This window comes from Tachyglossus aculeatus, chromosome 14 (assembly GCF_015852505.1).
Source record: "Tachyglossus aculeatus isolate mTacAcu1 chromosome 14, mTacAcu1.pri, whole genome shotgun sequence".
NCBI lineage: Eukaryota > Metazoa > Chordata > Mammalia > Monotremata > Tachyglossidae > Tachyglossus > Tachyglossus aculeatus.
Window position 1 is genome coordinate 45011840 of NC_052079.1, and position 26144 is coordinate 45037983.

At 39.9% G+C, this 26144-nt stretch overlaps 1 protein-coding gene across 3 annotated transcripts in view; it reads left to right on the forward strand.

The window, feature by feature from the left end:
- The window catches only part of TCP11L2 (t-complex 11 like 2), a 36679-nt gene extending 12404 nt beyond the window's left edge, over positions 1 to 24275 (forward strand). For 2 of the 3 annotated variants that reach the window (XM_038756491.1, XM_038756490.1), the window contains exons 2-10: positions 4434 to 4625; positions 8298 to 8433; positions 10212 to 10332; positions 11158 to 11378; positions 12081 to 12217; positions 16376 to 16563; positions 17590 to 17771; positions 19669 to 19841; positions 22298 to 24275. In XM_038756491.1, coding sequence (XP_038612419.1) covers positions 4469 to 4625; positions 8298 to 8433; positions 10212 to 10332; positions 11158 to 11378; positions 12081 to 12217; positions 16376 to 16563; positions 17590 to 17771; positions 19669 to 19841; positions 22298 to 22542 — 1560 coding nt within the window. In that variant the 5' untranslated portion in view covers positions 4434 to 4468 and the 3' untranslated portion in view covers positions 22543 to 24275. Of the gene's footprint in view, positions 1 to 4430; positions 4626 to 8297; positions 8434 to 10211; positions 10333 to 11157; positions 11379 to 12080; positions 12218 to 16375; positions 16564 to 17589; positions 17772 to 19668; positions 19842 to 22297 lie in introns of all 3 variants that reach the window. The other variant, XM_038756492.1, reaches the window with a different exon arrangement.
- Positions 24276 to 26144: the final 1869 nt, after the last annotated feature.

Sequence of the window (26144 nt, forward strand, 5' to 3'; positions counted from 1 at the left end):
TTTTAATGGTCTTTGGTAGTAATGGTAGGAATAATTGTGTTTGTTAAGTGGTCACTGGGCCAAGCACTATTAATAGGAATAATTGTGTTTGTTAAGTGGTCACTGGGCCAAGCACTATTCTAAGTGCCAGGAAAGATCCAAAATAATCAGGTCAGACATAGTCCCTGTCCCACAGAGGGCTCACAGTCTAAGTAGGAGATAGAACGGGTATTGAATCCCCATTTCGCACTGTGGCACAGAGAAGTTAAGTGTCTTGCCCATGGCCACACATTAGACAAGTGGCAGAGCAGAATTAGAACACAGGTCCTCCAACTCCCAGGCCCATGCTCTTTCCCCTAGGCCATACTGCTCCTCTGAAGCACTTATGTAGTTTAGTAGTTAAGGGTTTATGATGTGCCAGACACTCTACTAGACACAAGATAATTGGGTGGGACACAGTACCCATTCCACATGGAGCTAACAATCTTAATCCCCATTTTACAGAGGAGGTAACTGAGACACAGAGAAATGAAGTGACTCGTCCAAGGTCACACAGCAGAAAAGTGGTGAAGCAGAGATTAGAACCTAGGTCCTATCTTCCAGGCACATGCTTTATCCACCAAGCCACACTGCTTCTCATTTTAACTGCCCTCTCCCCTCATACCCCCCGCCACACACACGCACTCCTTAATTTAGGTCCCAAGTTTTCCAGTTGCCTTTGAGAGGGGGGGAAAAAGTCCTTTTCCACATAAATGAACATATTTCCCTTATTTACTTCCCAGCACAGCTTGAAAGCCTATCTACAACTTCATCCTTAAAGAATTTAATAAATTCCTCAAGGTGCTTGTCAAGCCTGCCTTACTTAATGTCTAGGGTCTCTTCTGAGAATAAACAGCCCTACTATATGAACACTCAGGGAAAAAAAAAAATCCGTAGAAATACTGTGGCTGTTGGAGTGGAAACAGTCCTTGCTTGAAAGTGCTGAACTGATATCTGAGGAAGTGGGGAATCTTTAGGGTTGGATGTTTCTCAAAAATATGTGAAGTGGCTAGAAATTGTTGTCTTTATTTGTTCTAATTTTTTTTATGCCAGATTCTCTAGCTGAGCTGTGCAGTTGAGGATTCGATGTAGCATCATTAAGTCCCATAATTAGTATGTTCATTCAATCGTATTTATTGAGTGCTTACTGTGTGCAGAGCACTGTACTAAGTGCTTGGAAAGTTTAAGCCGGCAACATATATTGCCCTGTAAGGCTGCCCTAAATGAAAGTGTTCAAAAATTGTCTAGCCAAGAACAGTTCAAGTGATGATGATTGAGAAGGACTGTTAGTTACTTTTTTTTTTAACCAACACTAGTGTTTTACCACATTTCATATGATGGTAATAAGCATTAATAACTTGAAGTGTAGTTCCAGAGATGGGGCTTGAATCTTTCATTTTTATTAAAAATCTGACTTGCTTCCAGCTTGATTTCTTCCAGGCCATAGGCCCCTGTGATCAATTAGTGGTTTTTATTGAGCACTTAACTATGGGCAGAACACTGTACTAAGCACTTGGGAGAGTACAATAATAGAGTAAGTTGACACCATCCCTGCCCTCAAGAAGCTTACATGCATCATATGTCCACACAGAAACCTATTTGAGAGTAATGTTTTAGTGTAAAAGGGCCTGGGAATGTGGCATTGAAGATTGTCAAGGGAATTTTTTTTTTAAAGACAGTCTTGAGAAACGATTATAGTGCAGTTGGGTGTTTGTCTCTGATGGGTTTGAAGTGAAGCGTTTGGCTCCGTAACTGCTTCCATGGGGAGCAGTTAGTTCAGACCCAGTGGAAAATTAAGAAAATGGTTCGGACCGCTTTCATTCCCTGAGCCCTCACTGGCGGCTGAACCTCTGAGTGTTAGGAACAGGCACTGTCATTTTGCATATGGGGAGTAAATCTAGCACCGGTTTTTGGCATTGTGTATTTATTTTTAAAATCTGACATGTTCAATTTTCAAGATGAATTGGACTTCTAAATCCCACCACAGGAAGCTGCCATTAATGTTTGCTGTAGAAAGAAAACCAGGGATTGTGGCCCGGTGGGGTATTGTGGTTAGGTGGAAAGTGAGTGCCTTCCAAGGGTACACCCTTGTAAAAGCCTCAAATTTCATAATCAGTTCCTTCTTCTCCAAAATAGCAAAGACTATACTGTCTTGAGAAGTGAATATTGTAATCTGTGATCAGAGAGCACAAGGGAAGGTGGAGAGGCTCAGTGTAAAATGTGACTTGTAACACTATTCTCTTTTCTTTGAACCAGTGTGCCAGTGAAAAAGAATAATAGCCTCCTCTCCTCCCTCCCACAAAAAACACTCGTGGCACCCTGAAGTCAACTCTCCAATAATAACAAACCTGTCTGGTAGCCAAGGTTCATTCAGAGCTGAAGAAGTTCCCGGGTTCATTCAGAACTGTAGCAGTTTGGGGGTGATTATCTGGTTGCTTCCATGATGGATGACGGTCAATTTAAATATGTCTAGAATATTCACGTCTAGACAAACTTTTATCCTTATAATTCAGTATTTACCAAACTTCCACTCAGACTTGCTGCTATCTGATAGAGCAGTCCTAAAAGGGCATTTCTCTGGGATAAAATAAAATAGAGGAGTCCTAGAACTCATTTCTAAAACTGAGCAAACCTCCCGCTAATGGGTGGGATTTAGAATGGGTGTGAGAACCAGCATGGCCTAGTGGCAAGAGCTTGGGAGTCAGACGTTGTGGGTGCTGACTTGTCTGAAAATCTATAAAATGGGGATTGAGACTGTGAGGTCCATGTGGGAGAGGGACTGTGTCCAACCTGATTAACTTGTATCTACCCCAACGCTTAGTACACTGCCTGACGCATTTGTCTTGTCTTATGCCATCGAGTCGTTTCTGACCCATGGCAACGCCACGGACACATCTCTCCCAGAACGCTCTGCTCTCCATCTGCAGTCGTTCTGGCAGTATATCCATAGAGTCTTCTTGGTAAAAGTATGGAAGTGGTTACCATTGCCACCTTCCGCGCAGTAAACTTGAGTCTCCGGCCTCGACTCTCTCCCTTGCCACTGCTGCCCAGCATGGGTGAATTTTGACTTGTAGCAGATTGCCTTCCACTCGCCAGCCACTGGCCAAGCTAGGAACAGAATGGGTTGGCCTCTGCTTGACTGTCATCATCATCATCATCATCATCATCAATCGTATTTATTGAGCGCTTACTATATGCAGAGCACTGTACTAAGCGCTTGGGAAGTACAAATTGACAACATATAGAGACAGTCCCTACCCAACAGCGGGCTCACAGTCTAAAAGGGGGAGACAGAGAACAAACCAAACATACTAACAAAATAAAATAAATAGAATAGATATGTACAAATAAAATAGAGTAATAAATATGTACAAACATATACTGTCCCTCCCCTAGCTAACTGCTGGAGTCTCCTGAGGCTGCTGGAGTACTGGAAGCTCTCCAGGTGTGACCCTAAGGGGGGCATATAATATATAATAATGATGGGCTGGGCTCATTCATAAGAAAGCCTGGGCAGTGTCAATTTCTTCTCTTGGCCTCCCTGTCTCCTCCCTGCCTCAGGGGGCCCAATTTGGCAAGTCTTTTTCCTGACAGTGCAGCTCACCACTAGCCTGATGACAGCTCTGCTCGCCTGACTGGCCGTATTGGAGTGAGCCTGTGCAGTGACTCGAGCTGGGCTCATGCTCCTTTTGACCTCTGGGTTAGGACTGATTGCAAATGCACTATACAGAAGAGATTAACCACAGGGTATATCCATCCCGATGTTCACTCCAACATCCACAATCTGGGATGTGCCCAAATCCTGTTAGCACATAATTTATCCATCTGCCAACCTTTTTAACCAGGCATTTTTTTAAGGTATTTTTTAAGCTCTTACCATGTGCCCTGCACTGTACCAAGTGCTGGGGTAGGTACAAATTTATTAGGTTGGACGCAACCCCTGTCCCACATGGCACTCTAAGTCTTAACCCCCCCACCTCCACACCCCTTCAGGCACAGAAAAGTGAAGTGACTTGCCCAAGGCCACGCAGCAGACCTTTTCTCTCCCTGAAGTAAAAACTGCTGGTGTCATTGATTTCATAATGTACCCATTGTATATTCTTATTCTCCCTGGACAAGTGATTGTTTACAAGGCTGTGTTCTCCTATGGAGAACGATTGATGCCTATTCTTTACATTACTGTTTTCTAGAGTAAATTAATGCCCGATAGGTCATCCATGTGGGTTATTAATAATGACAGAATCCCATTCAGACCATTTAAGATATGGCCCTTCCTAGATGCAGAGAAACATTCTCCTGAGGTTCCCAACTATGAGATGTCATCAGCACCTGAAGACTTTCTTGAACATTAATTGAAAATAAGTTTACCAACCTCAGAAGTATCAGGAGATGCAAATCTGTTGTTTCTCAAGCAGGGTCCTTCTACTGAGCCAAAGGCAAGTGAGAAACCATGCCTTTCAATGATGAAAAGCATTCAATAAATGAGGGCCAGACGAGTGATTCGGACTCTTCTCGTCTCTCTGAGAGCACCACTTCGTTCAGTGACTATGAATGCTCCCGACAGAGTTTCACAAGTGATTCTTCAAGCAAATCCAGCTCTCCAGCCTGTAAGTTGGCAGTAAAAACATTTTTGTAAAACTTTAGAATTGAGAATGGGAAATGAGCTGACCAAACTTATAGATTTGTTTTTTCCATAAGACCTGCCACAATGACTGTCCACACACAGGATGGAAGCCAACTATTTTAAATAACTGTCACAGGAACAAATCATCGTGAATCTTAACTTAAAATCTTCCAGGCTTTACTCTGGCCTGGCTGCTTAAACACCCCTTCCATTCCTTCTCCCCACAGAAACACCCCTGGTATCCATCTCCTCCTGCTACTTCTATTAGAGTGTCTGGCTAGAGAAAAATATATAGTAAGTGAGATACTTCCATAGTGAAAGGATTGTTAAGTTTCTTTGCATTCCTACCAAATGTATTTCCTACCTGTCACTCTTCCCAAACACTGAAGTAAAAAGAAAATTTCCCCTTTGAAATCCATTTCTTGACCTTATCCTGGGGATAAGTTATTGTCTTCTGCCCTGTAGATTACATTGGGTTAAACTTGCCTAAAACATCATTCTATACAGGAGATGAAGTCATCAAGAAGACTTTGACATAAGCAGGGAAGTGTTTTGCAGATCCCTGAAGGGTACATCCTGATTCAAATGGCTTATAATAATTGTGATATTTGTTAATCGCTTACTATGTGCCAAGCACTAAACGCTAGGGTAGATAGAAGATAAACAGATTGGATGCAGATCCCACCACACAGGTGGCTTCCAGTCCTAGTAGGAGGGAGAATATGTATCTGAACCCCATTTTTCTAATGAGGAAACTGAGTTACAGAGAAGTTAAGTGTCTTGTCCAAGCTCATGCAGCAGGTAGTGGCAGAACCTGAAGTAGAACCCAAGTTCCCTGATTCCCAGGCCTTTGGTTTTTCCAGTAGGACAAGTTGTTTATCCTAGACCATGCTGCTTCACCTGGGTGTAAAAAATCCAGAACCTGGCTTGTAACACAACACCACTTCTTTATAAACGTTGACAAGGTCTGTGGGAGTTAAGAATTTTTGTGTCTTTAATTATCCTCTTTGGCACTCACTTAGCAAAAACTAAGTGATGATATAGGGTGCTGTGTAGGTGCTTATAAAATTTAATTTCTAACTTAAAGGACACTGAGGGCAAAAGTCAGGCCTCTGCAATTTTGTGGCCATTGTGTGGATCTAATTCTGTCTTTTCTTCTTCCTCCCTTCTCTTCCCTATCATTCTCTCTTCCCTTAACTCCTTCCTCCAATGTGCTTATTATTAGTAGTAGTAATAATAATCATAGTATTAAGCACTTACAATGTGCCAAACACTGAACTAAACATCAGGGTAGATTCAAGATAGGTTGGATGCATTGCCTGTCTCATAGAGGGCTCACAGACCAAATAGGATGGCGAACGGGTATTGAATCCCCATTTTACAGATGAGGAAACTGAGCCACAGAGATATTAAGTGACTTGCCCAAGGTCACGTAGCAGGCAAGTGGCAGAGTCAGAATTAGAACTCAGGTCCTCTGATTCCCAGCCCGTGCTCTTTCCACTAGACCAAGCTGCTTCTCTTAGTGATAGAATCGTGATCTCATCTATCTTCCCATCGACCTCTTGCCCACATTCTCCTTCTGGCCAGAACTCCCTTCCTCGTCATACATGATAGACCACCACTCTCCTCACCTTCAAAGCCTTATTAAAATCACATCACTTCCAAAAGACCTTCCCCAGTTAGTCCTTCTTTTCCCTAACTCCCTCTCTTTTGTGTCATCCCTGCATTTGGATCTGTTCCCTCTAAACACTTGATATCCACTCCACCCTCAGCCTTACAGCACCTATCTACAAATCCATAATTCATTTTAATACCAGTCTGCCCCTCTAGACTGTAAGCTTCTTGTGGTCAGGGAATGTGTCTGCCGAATCTGTTGTTTTGAATTCTTACCGCTTGTACAGTCAATGTTCTGCAGACAGTAAGCGCTCAAAAAATACCATTGATTGTTTGAACTTTGCGTCATGATTTTGTACACCTCCTCTTAAGACTGATAATTATTTAGCAGAGCTTGTATTTACCTCTCGCCTGAAGAAGAGTTTCATTTCAATTGCTTTGAAGGTACTGCCTTTGAGCTTCAATGAGCGCTCTCCTATTCTGATACTGTGGGATTGGGTGAACAAAAATTCTGGCCTCTCCCTGGTTTTACCCTTTCCTAACTGTAAGCTTCAGTTGTGCCCCCTCTCAGCCTTTGACTTTCCAGACTGAAGAGTCCTAACTCTTTTATTTGTCATCATATGAAAGCCTCTCCATTTCCCTCAACAGAATCATTGTTATACATTATGGCAACCTTTTTACTTTTTTAAGCCTTTTAGAACCTGTAGCACCTTTTTACTTTTTTAAATTTTTTTATATTCATTAAGCACTTTCTAGGTAACAGGCTTCGTACTAAGCATTGAGATAGATACAAGCTAATCAGGTTAGACACAGTCCATGTCCCACATGAGGCTCACGGTTTTAATCCCCATTTCAAAGATGAGGTCACTGAGGCCTAGATAAGTTAAGTGACTTGTCCAGGGTCACACAGCAGACAAATGGAGAAGCCGGGATAATAACTCCAGACTTATGCTCTATCCACAAGGCTACACCTCTTCTGGCCTTGTGGTCCCCAAGAGGGGGATTTTTAAATAGTGAAATTGTTGCCAGCAGATTTTAGAAGCCTCTGGGTTTTTTGTAGCCCCTTTTTATTAATATCATCCTTTTCAGTTATTTTTCTTTTGGGGGTCCACGTTCTTCCTTACTTTCCTTTTTTAAAGTAAAATATCTTTGTGGGGTTTTTTTATACGTTTTTATTTTTACGTATCCCTCCTTCCCTCTTCCCTTTCTCCTCTCCCCTATCACCTGCACCTTTGAGAGCATAGCCCCCTTTCATTTCTCTAATGACTGCTGGAAGGAACAGGAATTTGTGTTCTGATGGGCAGTACACCTTTCCTATATCAACCACCTTTTCTTGTCCTTCTCCCTTTCCCATCCTTTGCAACTGGGAAAATGCATCCTTTTGCACTTCCAATGGTACTGCACCTTTTCTTCCCAGGTGTATTTTCCATTTTCATTTGAAGTTCATGCATGGGTTTGTACTTTAGTTTTCTCTTTAGAAACAAGATTTTCTTCAATATCTTACAAAACCTCTTCCTGGCCCATGATTTTCCCCAGCTCTGCCATATTTTCCAGGTGAAAAACCTTTGGGCAGAGACTATCAGCATCCTGAGTAAGTACAGTACTAACTTATGAGCCTGATAGTTCACTTTTATTCAGATTATTACTTGTCCAAAACTTGCTTTCCTTCTGGCTGAGTCATCTGTATATAGTTGTAGAAATTTGTGTGACATCAGAACAGTTGTTTTTACTGGACAATCCTGGAAGAGCCTCACTGTTCTTTCAGGTCATGAATAGAACCGTTTTTAACGTAGTAACTTCCTTGCTTATATCAGCCAATCAGTGGTATTTATTTAGTGCTTACTGTGTTCAGAGCACTCTACCTAGCGCTTTGGAAGAGTATAATGCAACAGTGTTAGTAGACATGTTCGCTCCCCATAAGGAGTTTACAGTCTAGAGAGGATCTTAAATCAGTCAAGGAAAAGAATAATCTGCATATCTGATTTATATTCTCATTGTCGAGAGAACCTTGTTTGGTGACTGATATTTCTCTTTATTCCAGCCACAAGCCCTCCCAAAGTTATAACATTTGATGAAGTAATGGCAGCAGCAAGGAATTTGTCAAACATGACTTTGGCTCATGAAATTGCTGTAAATGAGAATTTTCACCTGAAACAAGGAGCCCTCCCTGAAAATAGGTAAATATGGAGCACTTTTGGGGGTTTATATAAATGCCAGAACACTCTTAGGGGAAGAGGAGAGGGGAGAACTCAGGGAGTATTTTCTTGTTGGACATTTTGGCCTTTTTGTGGGCAGAGCATGGGTCTTGTCTCTGTTGTATTTCCCAAGCACATAGTATATGTAGTGCATTACATTCAGCATGCTCTCTGTAATAGCATTGCTACTTCTATTACTGTAAACCTCAAGTCCTTTGATCCCACATACGCAGAGCACTGCACAAACTGGCTCTTTGATAAATGGGTTTTTTTTTTAAGCACTGGGCTTTTAAGAATTATCTAGAGAAAAGCCTTACCCGCAAATCATTTTTTGCCATATACCATAGGAAATTGGGCTTCCATTATGTACGGTGAGCATGCTCTGGTCCCAGGCAGCTAAGAAAAGATAACTTTAAGAGTCCTGTTTTTCTAATGTCTCAGTTGTGGTCTGAATTTCATCAGTGCTGTGGTAGCAATGACTCAGTGGCCTAAAGTAATCTGTAATTTCTGATCTTAGATTGACCAATTCAGATGAGGAACTTCAGGCAAATAAGCAATCCTAACTCTGTTTCAGTTCCCTTATCTTTAAAATGTGGATGATTCTTCAAAGGAAATTGGGCTAAATTGGTTTTTATAAATTACCCTAATGGGCTTTGTTTTAAATAAAAACAATATTAATCTTTTGCTTCTGTAAAGTAGTAGTCTGGAAATTGGAATTTACTATAGGGTTATCCCAGAGGATGCACCACCAAAGGAAGGTGACAGGACAACTTTGAGGTTTCTCTGTATAGTAGAGACAGCTATTTGTAATGCAAGATGGACTGTTGAAATCCCTGCTGTGATGAGTACATAGCTGAGAAAACACAGAAACTTAACATTAGGTTTATGTAAAAGTCAAGAAACTTTTTGTTAGTGTAGTCATTCAGAAGTAGCAGTAACATTTTCCATTGTAGGTTTTGCTTATCGATTTATGTTTCCAAACCTTGTTTAGGCATTGGCATGCTCTAGTCCTTAAGTTTACAGTCTAATTTCGTAAAGAAAAAAAAATATTTACAGGTAGTGAAAGCAGGAGGAAGAACACATTTAAGCAAGAAGAAATGTAAACAATCAGGATGTAACAGCCAACAAATTGAGTGTGCAGATAAATCCGTAAATGTAAATATATCCTCACAAGTGCTGAAATTATGATTAAGGTGCATAAGTGCCACTGATGTTGATATTTAGGATGCACTGAGAGGTAGTGTGGCATAATAGTTGGAGTGCGGCCCAGGGTGTCAGAAAGGACCTGGGTTCTAATCATGGCTCCGCCACCTGTCTGCTGTGTGACTTTGGGCAAGTCACTTAACTTCTCTGTGCTCAGTTACCTCATCTGTCAAATGGGAATTAAGACTGTGAACCCAATCTGGGAAATGGACTGTGTCCAACTTTGGACACCTTATAAGACAATATATAAGATATATTGTCTTTTATCTACCCCAGCGCTTAGTACAGTGCCAGGCACATAGTAAGTGCTTAATGAATTCCATTAAAAGAAGATTGGGGGCATTATGAATTAATCAGAGAGACCTTCCTAGAGTAGGTGGAATTTTAAGAGGGTTGGTTCAAATTTCATAGTCAGCTGGTAGACAAATCAGGTTCTATTAGCACTTTTCAATCAGTGAATTCTGTGAAAGTTTTTCAGGTTTCAGATTCATTCTTTGAGTTGTAATTTGGATTGTTAATGAAGGGTAGCCCCACTAACGCTTCATTTTTTTCCACAGCTTAGCAGGCCGAGTAAAAACTATTGTTCACCAGGCATTTTGGGACCACCTGGAGTCTGAACTGAATGAAGATCCTCCAGAATATGAACATGCAATCAAACTTTTTGAAGAAATCAGAGAGGTGAGTTGGAAGTTTGCCTTCTTGGGAACACAAGTTGTCTCTCAAAGCTCGAATAATAATAAGAATAAGAATAATGGCATTTATTAAGCGCTTACTATGTGCAAAGCACTGTTCTAAGTGCTGGGGGGTACAAGGTAATCAGGTTGTCCCACAGGGGGCTCACGGTCTTCATCCCCATTTCACAGATGAGGTAACTGAGTCACAGAGAAGTGAAGTGACTTGCCCAAAGTCACATAGCTGACAATTGGCGGAGCCGGGATTTGAACCCATGACCTCTGACTCCAAAGCCCGGGCTCTTTCCACTGAGCCACGCTGCTTCTCTCGAATGCTATCTCAAAGCTCTCTTTTTACTTTTCGAAACTCAGAGATGATTAGGTTTTCTTTCTTTCATGCCTTACTGGAAAAATACACATCTGCCCTCTTTTTAGAAGAATACCTCCATGCAAAATAAATTGGTCTTATTTACAGTTCCCCAAAGTGCTGCTTTTGAACCTAAACCCTACAACTTGCTTTTGAATCTTTGCAAGCTTATCTTCAAACTTTTTGAAGTGTTTCCAGCAACCCTGTTCATTCTTAGTCTGCTGTTTTGGTTCTTACTGTTTCAAGCACTTATTTCAGAGAGGCACTCTGGTCTAGCTGATAGAGCATTCTTTTAGGAGCCATGCTACCCTGCCCCTGTTCTCCACTGTTACCGACTCACCACTTCTTTCACAACCAGCGATCAAATTTGTCACCAAATGATATTGGTACAGCAGTTTGAGATCCTGAGTTAAAAACAAAAATAACGACCATTGTGCTGTTTCTCTTCTCTTGCCACCTCTCCAGATTCTCCTCTCGTTTCTGACTCCTGGTGGAAACCGGCTTCGAAACCAGATCTGTGAAGTTTTGGATTCCGACCTTATCAGGCAGCAGGCTGAGCACAATGCCGTTGATATTCACGGTCTCGCCAATTATGTCATCAGTACGATGGGAAAACTTTGTGCTCCAGTACGGGACAATGATATCAAAGAGTTGAAGGCAACTAGCAGCATTGTGGAGCTGTTGAGGTATTTCTTTTGGGCTTGCTAGTGAAAATTTCTGTATCCACCTGCCTGGAAAACTCAATTTTACATAGAGCATTGAGTGCTCTAAACTAATCTCCAGGATACTGGGGTTGAATATCCAGCCTTTACACATCGGGCCCTTTGGAGTCTCTTCAAGAATCGAATCTCTGATTCATAGCACTCTGTGCCTCCATTTAGCCCCGATATCAGAGAAGTAGCTGGGTAAGCCTAAACCAGGTACTAGGATCGCTGGAAGGTCAGTGTCCCGACCTTTCTATCCTGATCTGTCCTTGGGATGGATTTCTGTCCTTGAATGACCTTCCTCCCTGCACTGCACAGGTCGGAATACAGAAGTTGGGCTCAATTTGCCTGATTGTATAAGCTAGTAGTGATAACAAATATTTCAAATAATTGAAATTGTTTTTTTAAGACCCTGGAGGGTTGGGATCATCATTAGTTGTTTCTTTTTAAAACGTTTTCTTTCTACCTGAACTTTTAATGTGAGATACAAATGTGTTAAAATCATATCAAAAGAAAACCATTTATTTTAAAGAATACTGGATAACACACTACCAAAAGTTGTGGTGTGAAAAATATTTGGAATTCCCAAATATGTTTTTAAGCATTTTACTTTTTCCAGTTTGTGTGATTAATATAAAAAGGTAACAAAGCTTAAAAATTGTAATCCTTAGTTCTTTCTTTCAGACAAATATTTCATGTTTTAGACCTGATGAAAATTGACATGGTCAATTTTACAATCAAGAGTCTTCGACCACACCTTCAGCGCCAGTTGGTTGATTACGAAAGAACAAAATTCCAGGAAATTTTAGAAGAAACACCAAGTAGGTTCAATATGCATACATTAATTTTTGAGGTCTAACAGTTCAATAAGACCACCACTTTTTAATATCTCAAAAATAATGTCTAACGTTTAGGAATTATTCCACTGGTTGCAGCATCAATTTTGTCATACATCTTGGTCTCTCTCTTCCAGAATTAGTCCTACGTACTTGGACCAGCAGAATTTAACTAGTTTTCCCTTGACGGATTCTACGTGGAAACTCAATCATTTTCTAAAACTCTTTACTTTGCATCGGTACTAGAAACTTAAGTTTTGGGCCTTTTTTCTCTCACCCTAAATTTCAAGATCCTTGAGATCAGGGGTTATGTCTCTTAACTGTATTGTAGTCTCCTAAACGCCTAATATAGTGCTGTGCTCATAATAGGTCCTCACTAAATACATTTGTTTAGTTTTGGTGAAAATAAAATTAAAGTTTGTGGGTTTGTAGACCCTGAGTCTTTTTTAAAAGCAAAAGGTTATTCAGCTGTACCATTTGGAATCTTTTGTTCCTTTTCGGTTTAAAAACATTCAAACGAAATCAGATGTCTTTTCACATCAATCTAGACTGTAAGCTTGTTTTGGGCAGGGATGGTATCTGGCAACTCTGTTATACTGTTCTCTCCCAAATGCTTAGTACAGTGCTCTGCACATAATCAGCACTCAGTAAATATGACTGATCAGTTGGTAGTATTTATTGAGCACTTATTTTGTGAAGAGCGCTGTACAAAGCACTTGGGAGAGTTCAATAGTATTAGTAGACATGATCCCTGCCCTAAATATTTGTTATTCAAATATTTGCTGTCTAGCTGGGGAGGCAGACACTAAAATAAGTTACAAGTGGTGGAGAGCAGTAGAATATAAGGATTTGTATATAAGTGCAAGGGGGAGATGAGTGTGGGTACCCAAATACTTAGGTGATGCTGAAGTCAATACATTAATGGTATTTGGTGAGTGCTTACTCTAAGCAGAGGCCTGTACTAAGAGCTTGGGAGAGAACAATGTACCAAGAGTTGGTAGGCATGTCCCCTGCCCTCAAAGAGTTTATAGTCTAGAGGGAGAGACAGACATTAAAATCAATTATGGGTATGCTAATAAGTGCCGTGGGCCTGAAGATGTGCGAATATCAAGTGTTTAAGTTAATCCAAGTGTATAGGCAGTTCAGAAGAGTGGGTGAGAAGGGGAAATGAGGCCTTAGGAAAGGCCTATTTGAGGAGATGTGATTTTATTAAGGCTTTGAAGGTGGGGAGAGCGGTGGTCTGTCATATGTAAAGGGGAAGGGGGGTTCCAGGCCAGAGGGAGGATGTGGGCAAGGGGTTGGTGGTGAGATAGATGAGATTGAGGTTCAGTGAGTAGGTTGGTCTTAGAGAAGTGAAGGGAATTCTCTGGGTTGTAGTAGGAAATCAGTGAGGTAATTTAGGAAGGGGCAAACTGATTGCCTTAAAGCCAATGGTAAGGTGTTTCTATTTGATTTGGAGGTGGTTAGGCAACCACTGGAGGTTCCTGAGGAGTGAGGATAACCTAAATTATCCTCAGTGTGTATAAGAAAGTCTCTGAATAGACCAATTCCCAAACTATTTACACTATTGTTGGTTTTTTTGTTTATTTAAGATGACCTACATTAGGTTTGCCCTCCAAAGTGCTCAGGATTATACAGAACCTGTTAAACAATAAACTGTTGAAAGAATTAGAAGAGTAAGGCTAGAGGGAAGAGTATGCTTTATTTTTCCTTTGTTATTTTCCATCCGTAACTGTAGCACACTAGATACTTTCTTCATTTACCATTATGCAAAACAGTTTGCTTTGTGGCTTGCATTCCCTTATCATTTAATTATGTCTGTTGTTTGCCCAGTTGTCTGTACTTATATATCCTTTTATGTTTGTGTGAGCCCTGTGGCCCATATTAAATAATAAACAAAGAGAGTGTTGGGGCCAAGTCATGGTGAATGATTTTGCTGATGTCAGGACTCTTAAGCAGAAAGGAAAAGGGACAAGTAGTTTAGAATTTAGACATGTGCAGTGAGAGATCCAGTGTTTCCAATGGTGACTCTTCAAGCACTGAACCCAGGAGTCTGGGTGTTATTTGGGAGTGCCGTGGGACTGAAATGGCTTTGCAAGTGTTTGGGCTTCCAGATTTATTATTATTAATAGTAATAATAATAATAATAAGAAGAATTGTGGTATTTGTTAAGCACTTCTGTGTGCCGGGCACGCTATTAGGTGCTGGGGTGAATACAAGCTTATCAGGTCGGACCGCTGTCCAATGTGGGGCACATAGCAGCGTGGCTCAGTGGAAAAAGCACGGGCTTTGGAGTCAGAGGTCATGGGTTCAAATCCCGGCTCCACCACTTGTCAACTGTGTGACTTTGGGCAAGTCACTTAACTTCTCTGGGCTTCAGTTCCCTCATCTGTAAAATGGGGATGAAGACTGTGAGCCCCACGTGGGACAACCTGGTCACCTTGTAAATTCCCCAGCGCTTAGAACAGTGCTCTGCACATAGTAAGCGCTTAATAAATGCCATTATTATTATTATTCTTATTAATCCCCGTTTTACAGATGAGGTAACTGAGGTACTGAGAAGTGAAGTGACTTGCCCAAGGTCACACAGCCGACAAGTGGTGGAGCTGGGATTAGAACCCATGTCCTTCTGATTCCCAGGCCCGGGCTGTATCCACCGCATCATACATCAAGACCCTTGGGGTAGCAAGAGTAGTTCAGTGCTTATTGAGTGCTACATAGGTGGGAATTAGACACGGTCACTGTCTCTTGGGGGGCTCCCCGTGTTCCCTAAACTCTGCGGCAGCTGGCCCATTTGCTTCCGTGAGATTTCTGCCCCTGCACTAACCCTACGGCATCTTGGAACTGCCCCAAAGGTCATCCTGTGGTGGACCTGGGTGGTCAGCTACTGGGAGAGGTCCACTTGGACCTAAGTGACTTCCACCCTGCTTTGGGGCATTTAATGCGTTTGTTATATTGTTATACTGTACTCACCAGAGTGCTTAGTACAGTGCTCTGCACACAGTAAGCCCTCAATAAATACAATTGACTGACTGACTAGAATGTTAGGTCAGGTTCTCATGGACTCAGGGAAGGGATGTGAGAACTTCCACAGATTTCTGGGCGTTTTTCTTCTGTTTGTTTTTTGTACTCATGAATGCATTTTTCCATCGTCTGTATGTGACACGTCAGAACCATATCCCCGCAGTTGGAAAAACGGGAACTCAGAAGTTACTGAATACAAGAGGAGTTCTTTTAGCTCTCAACAGCTGCAGAACTTTTTTTCTTTTTTCTGTAGAGTAATAGAGCTTGTTAATATATTGGTTTCATTGTTTAGACTTAAGTAACTAATTTGGCTTTGTAATCTATCGGTTATGGTAATGATCATTTGTATTCTGTTATACATTACTGTGTAATTAAATGCAAGATAACCTCTACTAGATAATACTGCTTGGTGACCTTATTTAGTGGTTATGGGTATTATTGTTATTATTATTTAGCTAGAAAATAGAAAACAGTTTAAAGAACCCATTTGGGTGATGATAGAAAGAGGTAAGAATGATTTTTGCAAAAAAAAAAAGTTACTTAAGAGTAAATTCTAAGTTAGAGGTGGTTTTCCAGGTCAAAGTTAGGCAAACAGGTTTTTGGGTTTTTTTGAGCAGAACAACAGCTGATACCATTTGTGTATATTCAAACAGAAAGACATTTTTTATCGTTCATATTTTAAGACTGTATTATCTGGTGAACCCTTTAAAATTTAGTGCAACTTTAAAAATGTTCCCCCCTTCCTTTCACATCCCCCAGAATTTTATTCAGGAAAGGGAAAGTGGAACTTTTCAGATTGAAAATGGTTTTTTGAGCCATTATATACTTTTAGAAACAGGTATATCTGAAAATAGATTGGTTTGATTTTGCTGTTGCTTTGCTTTGAGATTATTATATTTTTTCCTGAACATATAATACACTAAACTCTGCATTGAAATTTACCTAAAAGGAAAGGGGTTTTTTGTTGGTTTCTTGTTGGTTTTTTATGATATTAAGCTCTCTTTATGTGTCAGGCACTTTACTAAGCGCAATGGTAGATACAAGCTAATCAGGTTGGATACAGTTTAAAAATAATCCTCATTGATCTGCATTAGAAATATGCTGAATTTCATTATTTAGATGCCCTCGATCAAACAACTGAATGGATAAAGGAATCTGTAAATGAGGAGTTATTTTCTATTTCTCAAACGACTTCATCTCCTGGGGCTGAAAGCAGCTCTAAATCAACCCTGAGCCCGACACTGGTGCTAAATAATAGTTATTTAAAACTCCTGCAGTGGGATTACCAGAAAAAGGAATTACCAGAGGTAAGTAACTTTCAATTTCTACATTTTTCCTGCCTGCTAATGTTTCCATCTGTGCACAGGAGCTCATTGGAAGTCTGTCTCTCTCAGCCAGTGGTTACACTTTTTTTCCCTTTGGACACTGAGTCTCAATCAGTGACTGCCCTCCACAGAAATCAGTTCCCTCTTTTATTTCCCTGCCCTTCCTTCCCTTCTCTCTTCTCTCCCTGCTTTTTCTCTCTTTTTCCTCTTTCTCTTTCTTTTTCTCTCTCTCTTTCTCTCTTTCTCAGAGACAGAGTTCAAGACAATACCCTCAACTCATTCTCTGTTGGAGCAAAAATGGAAGCAAATGAGAAAAAACAAATCTCTGTCACTCAGTGGACCTATTGACCTTCAGCTGCCTTGCAGAGAAGAAAATTTAAATGAAAGGGGACAGGGAGGAAGTACCATGAACATGAGCTGGTTTCAACAGTCTTTTCCATGGTCTTCTGCGAGCACCAAAATAGTGCCCACCCACCCAATAGAGTGCTGAGCTGGGGCACGTCAAAGAGGATCAGAAAGAGGGTGTTTGAGGCCCTTTCCCTGCAGAATTCGTCATCCAGAAATCTGGCACTCACCCTAAGACACAATGATTTGTCTCTCCAAAGCCCTTAGGGTTCCTACCTTTAGAACCTCTGAGGAAGTGTATGTGAAAACACACACACACACAAACACACCTTTGAAAGGGGTTTGTGAGGAGGAGAAACTGAAATGTGGCTGTTTGACAGTGGATAGGTTAGCTTTGATAGCAGCCAAAGTTTATTAGTTGTAATTTTAACTTCAAAAAAAAATGGTACTTGTTAAGCCAATACTATGGGTCCAACACTGTTCAAAATGCTGGGTTAGATACAAGTTTATAGTGGTAGTAAAATCTATTATTTTTGTTTGTTGACAGTACTGTTTCAATAATAATTTCCTGAAAATCTACATTAGAGAACTTAACGTGATGATTATTTGTAAATTTCAATTGTTGAAAGAAACACAGAGTAAGTGGCCTTTATTCCTTACCAGACACTAATGACAGATGGAACCCGACTACAGGAACTGACAGAAAAGTTGAATCAGTTGAAGGTTATAGCCTGCCTCTCACTAGTAATCAACAACATGGTGGGTGCAGTTACAGCCGGCTTACCAGAGCTTACCGACAGACTAAAAAGGATTTCAGCTGTACTACTTGAAGGAATGAACAGAGAGTAAGTTCAAAAAGTTTCTATTTTTTCTTTTCTTTTATTGTGATCATTTTTACATTTTAGAAAACAAGAATGGCCTTGGAAGCTAAGATAGAGCATTTTGGACACTGTCCTGGGGATTGTTACCTTAGTCTTCTAGAGTGTCTCTTCATCTCTAAAAGCCATAGATATTCTTGTACAGGGCAGGGAGAAGATTTTTTTCCATGATGTGTCAGGTGGGTATTTCCAGTAGGAATCTGGTTGAGTTTGAACATGTCGTGGACTATTCGGTTGATGAGCACAAAGCTTTGCTAACTCAGACACCACTGAAGTTTATGTTCATCTTAATATGTTTTATTTTACCATTATTCAAAAAATGCTATTTTCAAAGAATTTTTATTTGAGTAGCTACACCACCTTAAGAGTAATGGTAATTCTGCAGCGGTACGTACTTTGTGGTTAAGGGGTTCCACAGAGTATCAGAGCTGGTCCAGATTGTCCTGTCAGACCCTCCATTTTGAAACCCTCCCTATTCAATTCCTGACTTGATGCCCAGGAGTTATTTTAAGTCCATCTGTTTTGTGTGATCCTGTTATCTGCTGGGACCCGTTCCCTGCTCTTCCTTCCAAAGTGGTTTCTCCAGCGTTCCTTGCCAGCCACAGGCATGTCCTGAAACCAGAGCACAAGTGTGAGCACACGAGAAGAATCTTAGGGCAGCAAAGAGACTTTTGGAGGGAGTAGCACTGATTGTGTTCAGACCATACTACATCCCAAAGGCAGGAAGAAGTGGTGACTGCCAGTATTTGGCAATGTAGAATGATTTGGTAAGCCACTTTCCGGAATATATACTTGGAAATTGCCGATGCTGGTAACTGGCCTTTTCAGTAATTATGACTCTATAGTGAATGAAAACGCAATCAAGATGAAAAGCCCAGCTCTAAGATTCTCTTACTCTCTGCTTTTAGTCTTTTTTATGAAATTAAACATAAAAAACTATTTGTAAATAGCACTGCTTGGAAATATATGGATCAATTTGCCCCACTGGAAAAGGACAAATATGAGAACAAATAGGTGTTTTTCTCTCCCTCTCCCTTCTCTTCACCTTCCCTCCTTCCTACCTGCAGATATTTGAGTTCTAAGGACTCATTCATTCTTTGATGTAGGTACTACCTTGTTAAAGTACCTAAAATGAGAAGTCAAAACGGTCCATCACCCATCCAGGTATTCAGAAGAAATGAAGATGTGAAACCTGACCAGTATCTGAACCAGGACTCTGCCTGAGAGCTTTGAAGAATTGCAGAACTTTGACTATATGCATCTGCTAACAAATCATATTTTAATCAGCTATTTAATTGGACAGCATACAAAATTGTAGTTCAAATAGTGACTTAAGACCACAAACTTAAGATTTGAACCAGAAAATCACAAAGTAGGTTTCTCACTCCCACTTCTCTAATTTACCGTTCAGTCAGCTTAATTAGAGCTTCTTCTCAGAGCCAGACGAAGCCAGTCTCCCTCGGTCAGAACCAGGAGAGGAGAGACTTTTTGTCACTGCCCCCTCTAAGAGAACTCTGAGACCTTGGCTCCACTTCAAATCAACTCCTTTACTTCCTGGGAAATGTAGTTGCTTTTCTCCTTTTCTGAAATCCCCTGCCAACTTCAACAGAACCTGTGATTAGATGTTTTGAAAACATTCAGCTCTGGTCAAAGACTGACCATAATACAACACATCTGTTCAGACAGTTGGATAATTTTAATATTTTAGAATTATGTTGCCACTTCCAAAATCCATTTCTAGAAAAGAAATCTTTGTTCTCTGTAAAAATTCTGAATTACCACAAAGGGAAATAATAAAGTTTGGTTATCAACTTCTCAAGTACAAGTACAGGCTGATAAGTGAATCTAACATGCTGTTTTTCAGAACATTTAACTTGAAAGAGGCACTTAATGCAATTGGTGTTCAGACCTGTGTGGAAGTCAACAAATCTTTGACTGAGAGAGGCTTATCCACACTAAATACTGAGATTCAAGACAGTCTAGTGGGTCAGCTGTGTAGCATTGTTGAAGAGGACAATCCCATCTACTCCCTGATTGGTAGGTATACAGGTCATTACAGTTGGATTAAACTGGCACTGGTTTGTATGTGTGTATATTGTTGCGTAGGGACCGTCTCTATATGTTGCCGATTTGTACTTCCCAAGCGCTTAGTACAGAGCTCTGCACGCAGTAAGTGCTCAATAAATGCAATTGAATGAATGTAGGTATCCCATTTTTAAACTTTGTAAATATTTGCATATAAAACAACTGGTTTGCATGCAAATTCAGTATTCAGTATATTTGCACTCTTCAATCCATCAATGGTATTGATTGAATGCTTGCTGTGTGCAGAGCACTGTACTAAGTGCTTGGGAGTTGGACGACGCAATCCCTGCCTAAAAAGAGCTTATAGTCTAGAGGGGTAGACACATTAAAATAGAATACAGATAGTGGAAATGGGAGAGAATAAAGATATGTACACAAGTGTTTGGGGGCTGAGGGCAGGGTGCAGATCCAAGTGTATAGATCATGTGTAAATGTGGGCAAATAGGGGAAATGAGGGTTAGTCACAGAAGGCCTCTTGGAGAAGATGTGATTTGAATAAGCTTTAAAGGAGGGCAGAGTGGTGGTCTGTCGATTTATGAAGGAGGGAATTTCAAGCCATAGGGAGGACATGGGTATGGGGTCAGCAGTGAGCTAGGCGAGATCATGGAACAGTGAATAGATTGGCCTTAGAGGAGCGGAGTACAGTGCTTTACACACAGTGAACACTCAATAAATGCAATTGAATTTAAAGTAGGAGATCAGCGAAATAAGGAAGGAGGGAGAGAGCTGATTGAGTCCTTAAAGCCATGGTAAAGGGTTTCTTTTTGGTGTGTAGGTGGTGGGCAACAATTGGAGGTTTTTGAGGAGTGGTGAGACATGGACTGAACTTTGTATAGAAAAATGGTCCAGGCAGCAGAGTGATTTATGGACTGGAGAGGGGAGAGATAGGAAGCAAGGAAGTCAGAGAGGAGGCCAATGCAGTCAGTAGTCAAGGTGGGATGTGTAGATTCTTGGATTGGCAAGTATGTTTCCAGAAATGACCAGAAATTCTTAAGTGTGTGTATATATGCATGTATATATATATATTTGAATGTCTATTAAGGGTCTGCCGTTTTGACCACCTGGGCTCTTTATACCAACAGAAAAGAAAAAGATTGGATTTTCCCCACTGTGGTCCTGGAATAACAATGGGAAGTCTCAGTTGAGACTAGAAATCTCAGTGACTCCTGCCAATGCTTAAGTGTACCCCAGTTTTCCAATTCCTCAGCTCTTTGCTGCAGCAGGCTGGGTCTTTTCCAGCTAAATAAAGGGAGGTGGGGCAGCCCTGTAATTGGGGAATAAATCACACCCTCCTTGTGAACATATGTCAAGACCAAGGAATTCCAAGTACTTAGTGCAGTTAGTATATGTAGTAAGCCTCTCGTGTAGAGTAGAATTTACTTTGCACTAATCTTATTGGTGATATTTCTTCTAATTTTAAATCCCTGAGTTGTCTTCAGAATAAACTTCGGAACAAGAGGTCCTGCTAGTTCTTACCAGCTCATTTAGCTGATTAGCCATTCTACCCCAAAGATTATTAGAAATGAAACACATGCCTTCCTTCCTCCTTGGCCAAATCCCCCAATCTTCAGTATTCACTTTAAATTCCAGCTCAGCTCAAGGGAGTTAACAGTGTCTAAAATGCCACAGTGGACTTTTTAGTTTTGGGTTAGGCATAATACAGCAGTTTTCCAACTTGTTGAAATGAGCAACTCATGAACTCATGATTACTGTTTCCTGCTATAAATCCATCAAAACCTTAAAATTCTTGTCCTCTATACTGTAAACTCCTTGTGGGAGGCAATGTGCCTACCAACTCTGCTGTATTGTACTTTGCCAAGTACTTAGTACAGTGCCCTGCACACAGTAAGTGCTCAATAAGTACCACTGATTGATTTGGAAACTTCTTTTTCCTCTCAACTGCTGTAGGTAGGATTGATAGGCTCTGTAGCTATGAAAACTAAGCAATGGAACACACTGCCTAAGGGTTAGTCAAGCAGTGGGCCTAATGAGAAATTTAGCACACATCTTTTTTTTTTTTCCCCCTATTCCCTTCTTATTCGGCTTCCTGGGAATCTGTGCTTCTCAGGGAACTTGTGTTCTCTTAGTCTTGAGCAATAGGGAGCAGTGGAAGGGAGCAGGGGTGAATTAGAGAGAAATTGGCAAGTTTGCATGGAGCCATAGAAAATTTTGCAAGGAAAACAGAATTTTCAGGGCTTAATGATTTTTGAAAACTATTTGTGAGGCTGGGCTGGTCAAACAGTACTCCCTTATCCCCACAGACTTGTATTTAAATATTTCCTAAAATGAGGCATAAAAAATTCCAAGAGGAAAAATGGGCTTCCATGGCCTTCTTGACTGGGTATAAAATGGTTGTAGATTACCTGTCTTTTGTAGTCTTTTTAACACTCACATTGTTTCCTTTTCAGACAAAAGAATGCAGCTTTATATGAAAAACCTGCTTAGTCTTCCAAGTCTTCAAAAATGTATGCCTCCTGTGCCGGGAGGGCTATCTGTTATTCAGCCAGAGCTAGAGACTATTGGCTCTCAGTATGCAAACATTGTGAACCTTAACAAACAAGTGTATGGACCATTTTATGCAAATATTCTTCGAAAACTTCTTTTTAATGAGGAACCTGCAAGAAAAGCAGAAGTTGAGCCCTCTGCTAACTGAAAAAACAAAACCATGGAATTAACAGCATGAATGAACATTCTAGCTGTTTAGTACCTAGCCCTATTTCCTTTGTATGCATTACAAATATTTTGGTATACTTTGTGTATCATATAGGATGTTTCCCGGAGAGCATATAACTATTAATACTGGAGTTATACAATATATGCATATCAGCCTCCTGGTATAAAAAGTCTTTCCCTACAAGCTCAAAATATGGGAAGGAAATCAATTGAAAAATATATTTTTTAAGGCTAAAAACAATTTATAATGTAATAAGTTTGATTTTTGTGAGTGTTTTCTTAAGCATTAGTTTGATTTTTTAGCATGGAAAGATTTGGATAGTTATATACTAATCTTATCCTAAATTTTAATCATTTTTATTTTGGTTATTCTGGAAGGGTCAAGGGAAAGATAAGAAGACTAAAGTTCTATAGATATATTTTGGCAAGTGATGCAAGGTAATACAGATGTAGCCCAGAAATGCAATTATGTTTTATGCTGATGAGAAAAATTATGACTATATACTTGTCCTTAAATACAAAATCCCATTTTTCCTACCTAGGTGCCAGCATTTGTATGATTAATTGTATTACATTTTTGAAAGATTTTAATAATTTAGATAAAGTCCTCAATTATTTTACTCTGAAAGTAATCTGTGCACTTATAATACTTGGAGATCTCCTGAAAGCAATAACCCTATTACAGGTCAAGCATTATAGAAAACTTCCTTATATCTCAAGATTTTGGATATGGTCTTTGAGTGACTTAATTTTCTTTTAAAGGTAGCACTGAACAGAGTAAGTTGGTATACCTGGAGAATGTTACAGGTAACTATAATAGTATTCTATAAAGTTGTCAGGAACCTGGTCTTCCTACTAAATACATTTTATGCTTTTTCAAACATCAAACTTTGGCTTGTGCCATCCAATTTAAGTGTCCGTTATTCAAATGTAATTACAGTACTGTATACAGTATATCTTTTTACCTATTCTCTAGAATTAAAGCATTTTAAAAAGCTGGGCATTAATTGCATTTTGATTTTTAAATGGACATCTGTTACAGAATCATGCATGTGATTTTTTTTTTCCCCCAGATAGCAGGGTAAGCACTTAAAGCCTTTATCAAACTGAGACTAACCTCTTGATTAAACAATAAATGGGGGGAAAAGAGAAGTTTTCTGGTTTGGTTATTTCAATGGGATCCACTGAACAGTCTTTGACTAAAGAGATCCCTTTGAGTTTTCTCTCCACCCTGTCTTATCCTCCTTCTGCCCCCATTTTTTTCTTTACCCTTTCTTCTCTTACTATTCCCCTTTCCTAACATTATGCCACTTACTCTGATCTTGGGTATTTCTGCAGAGTTTCTTAAGTTGCATAAAATGGCAAAAACAGCCTGGTCTAGTGGAGAGAGCTTGGGTCTGGGTTCTGGAGAAGGACCTGGGTTCTAATTCTGACAGACAGTTGCTTTCTACTTTGGGCAAGTCACAACTCTGTGCCTCAGTTTCCTCAACTATAAAATTAGGATACCTATTCTCCCTCCTACTTAAGCTGTAAGCCCTTTGCCGGACAGGGACTGTGTCTGACCTAATTAACTTGTAACACATCCCAGTGCTTAGAATAGGGTTTGACACACAGTAAATGCTTAACAAATACCATTAAAAAATGATTTTTTTTTCATATCCTGGAAAAATTAGAGAAAATTTTGAATTGGTCAGCATATCTTTAAATGATCAATGTAAAGGAAATCAATTGTGGAAATTATAATTCTTTAATGTGATAACGGACTTAATCAGATTACTTCCTCAAATTTAGAGCCCTTAAAGTTTTAAAAGAAAGTTTCATTTACATCCTGAGTTGTGGAGTTATTTTGTGTGTGCTTACCTTAATGCTTAAGAACACAAAGTATGTTTTAAGAGAAAAAAACCTGTACTTGATCATTTCCATTCAATGGAAGAATTTTCTCTTCATGTAATGCTCTGTTCAATTTAAAGTAATATTGAAACCAGGTAGGATTCCTTTAAATACTTGACTTACATGACTTCTGCTGGAAAAACAACAAGCAAATGCAAATTTTAAAAAACTTTATTTAAAATGAAGAGCATTTTATTTTTTAAGTGGCAGAAACAGAAATCTCATCCTAGAGTTTGCTTCTGGATTTAGATTCCTATACTTGCTAACTTCATTTGTATCTTTTGACTGCTGCTTATTCTAATATTGCCTAAATGTGTACTTTCCAGTTAAATTTAATATGGTGTCATTTTGCTATACAATAATTTGGATATAATTTAAGTGCTTTAATTATACTCCTCCAGTTATTTGTGAAAATCTTTGTGATTATCCCTGTTTTATGCAAACTGGCATTGTGTGTTTCCATTAAAATATAAAGCGTTTAAACTTACTTCAAACTGTCTAGTGTCTTTTTTCCCTCATCAACTAAAGCTATTTTTTTCTGAATTAAAAGTGGGGTGGTGTCTAGCAGAAAGGATAGAATTTAATTCAATAAAACTGATTTTCTGCAAGCGCAATCATTCTGTTCAGTTAAGGCCGTCATACTTCACTATGAACATCTTGTTAATTTTCAGAATCTGTGCTTGTGAGCACATTGTTGGGTAGGGACTGTCTCTATATGTTACCGGCTTGTACTTCCCAAGCGCTTAGTACAGTGCTGTGCACACAGTAAGCGCTCAGTAAATATGATTGAATGATTAGTAATGTATGTTTTTTATGATGAGTTGAAATCTGGTAATTATGTAAAAAAAAAAACCCTAAACTTTCTACTAGGTATCGCTGTGCAATATTTGATATATTCAATTATAGTAAGTGGGAAGGAATAGTATGAAAAACTGGAACTAAAAATAAATATACAAACACCAACCTTTAGGCCGCTCTAATTGGGAGGTAAAGCTGTGGGTGGAGAGAAAGAACATTTCCTAATTTATTAGCGTCCTTCCTCTCAATTTGGAAAGTTCATTAGTGCTGAGATTGCACACACACCTTAATTATACTTTGTCTTCAGCTATCGTACACTTTTTAAAAAATGGTATTTAAGTACTTACTATGCTAGGAGCTGAACTCAACGCTGGGGTAGATTCAAGCTGATCAGGTTGGACACAGTCCATGTCCCACATGGGGCTCACAGTTTTAATACCATTTTAGGGGTGGGCAAGTCACTTCACTTCTCTGGGCCTCAGTCCCTCATCTGTAAAATGGGGATTGTGGCTGTAAACCTCATATGGGAGGCCCTACTGAGAGCTCACCTCCTCCAGGAGGCCTTCCCAAACTGAGCCCCTTCCTTCCTCTCCCCCTCGTCCCCCTTTCCATCCCCCCCATCTTACCTCCTTCCCTTCCCCACAGCACCTGTATATATGTATATATGTTTCTACATATTTATTACTCTATTTATTTTACTTGTACATATCTATTCTATTTATTTTATTTTGTTAGTATGTTTGGTTTTGTTCTCTGTCTCCCCCTTTTAGACTGTGAGCCCACTGTTGGGTAGGGACTGTCTCCATATGTTGCCAATTTGTACTTCCCAAGCGCTTAGTACAGTGCTCTGCACATAGTAAGCGCTCAATAAATACAGATGATGATGATGATATG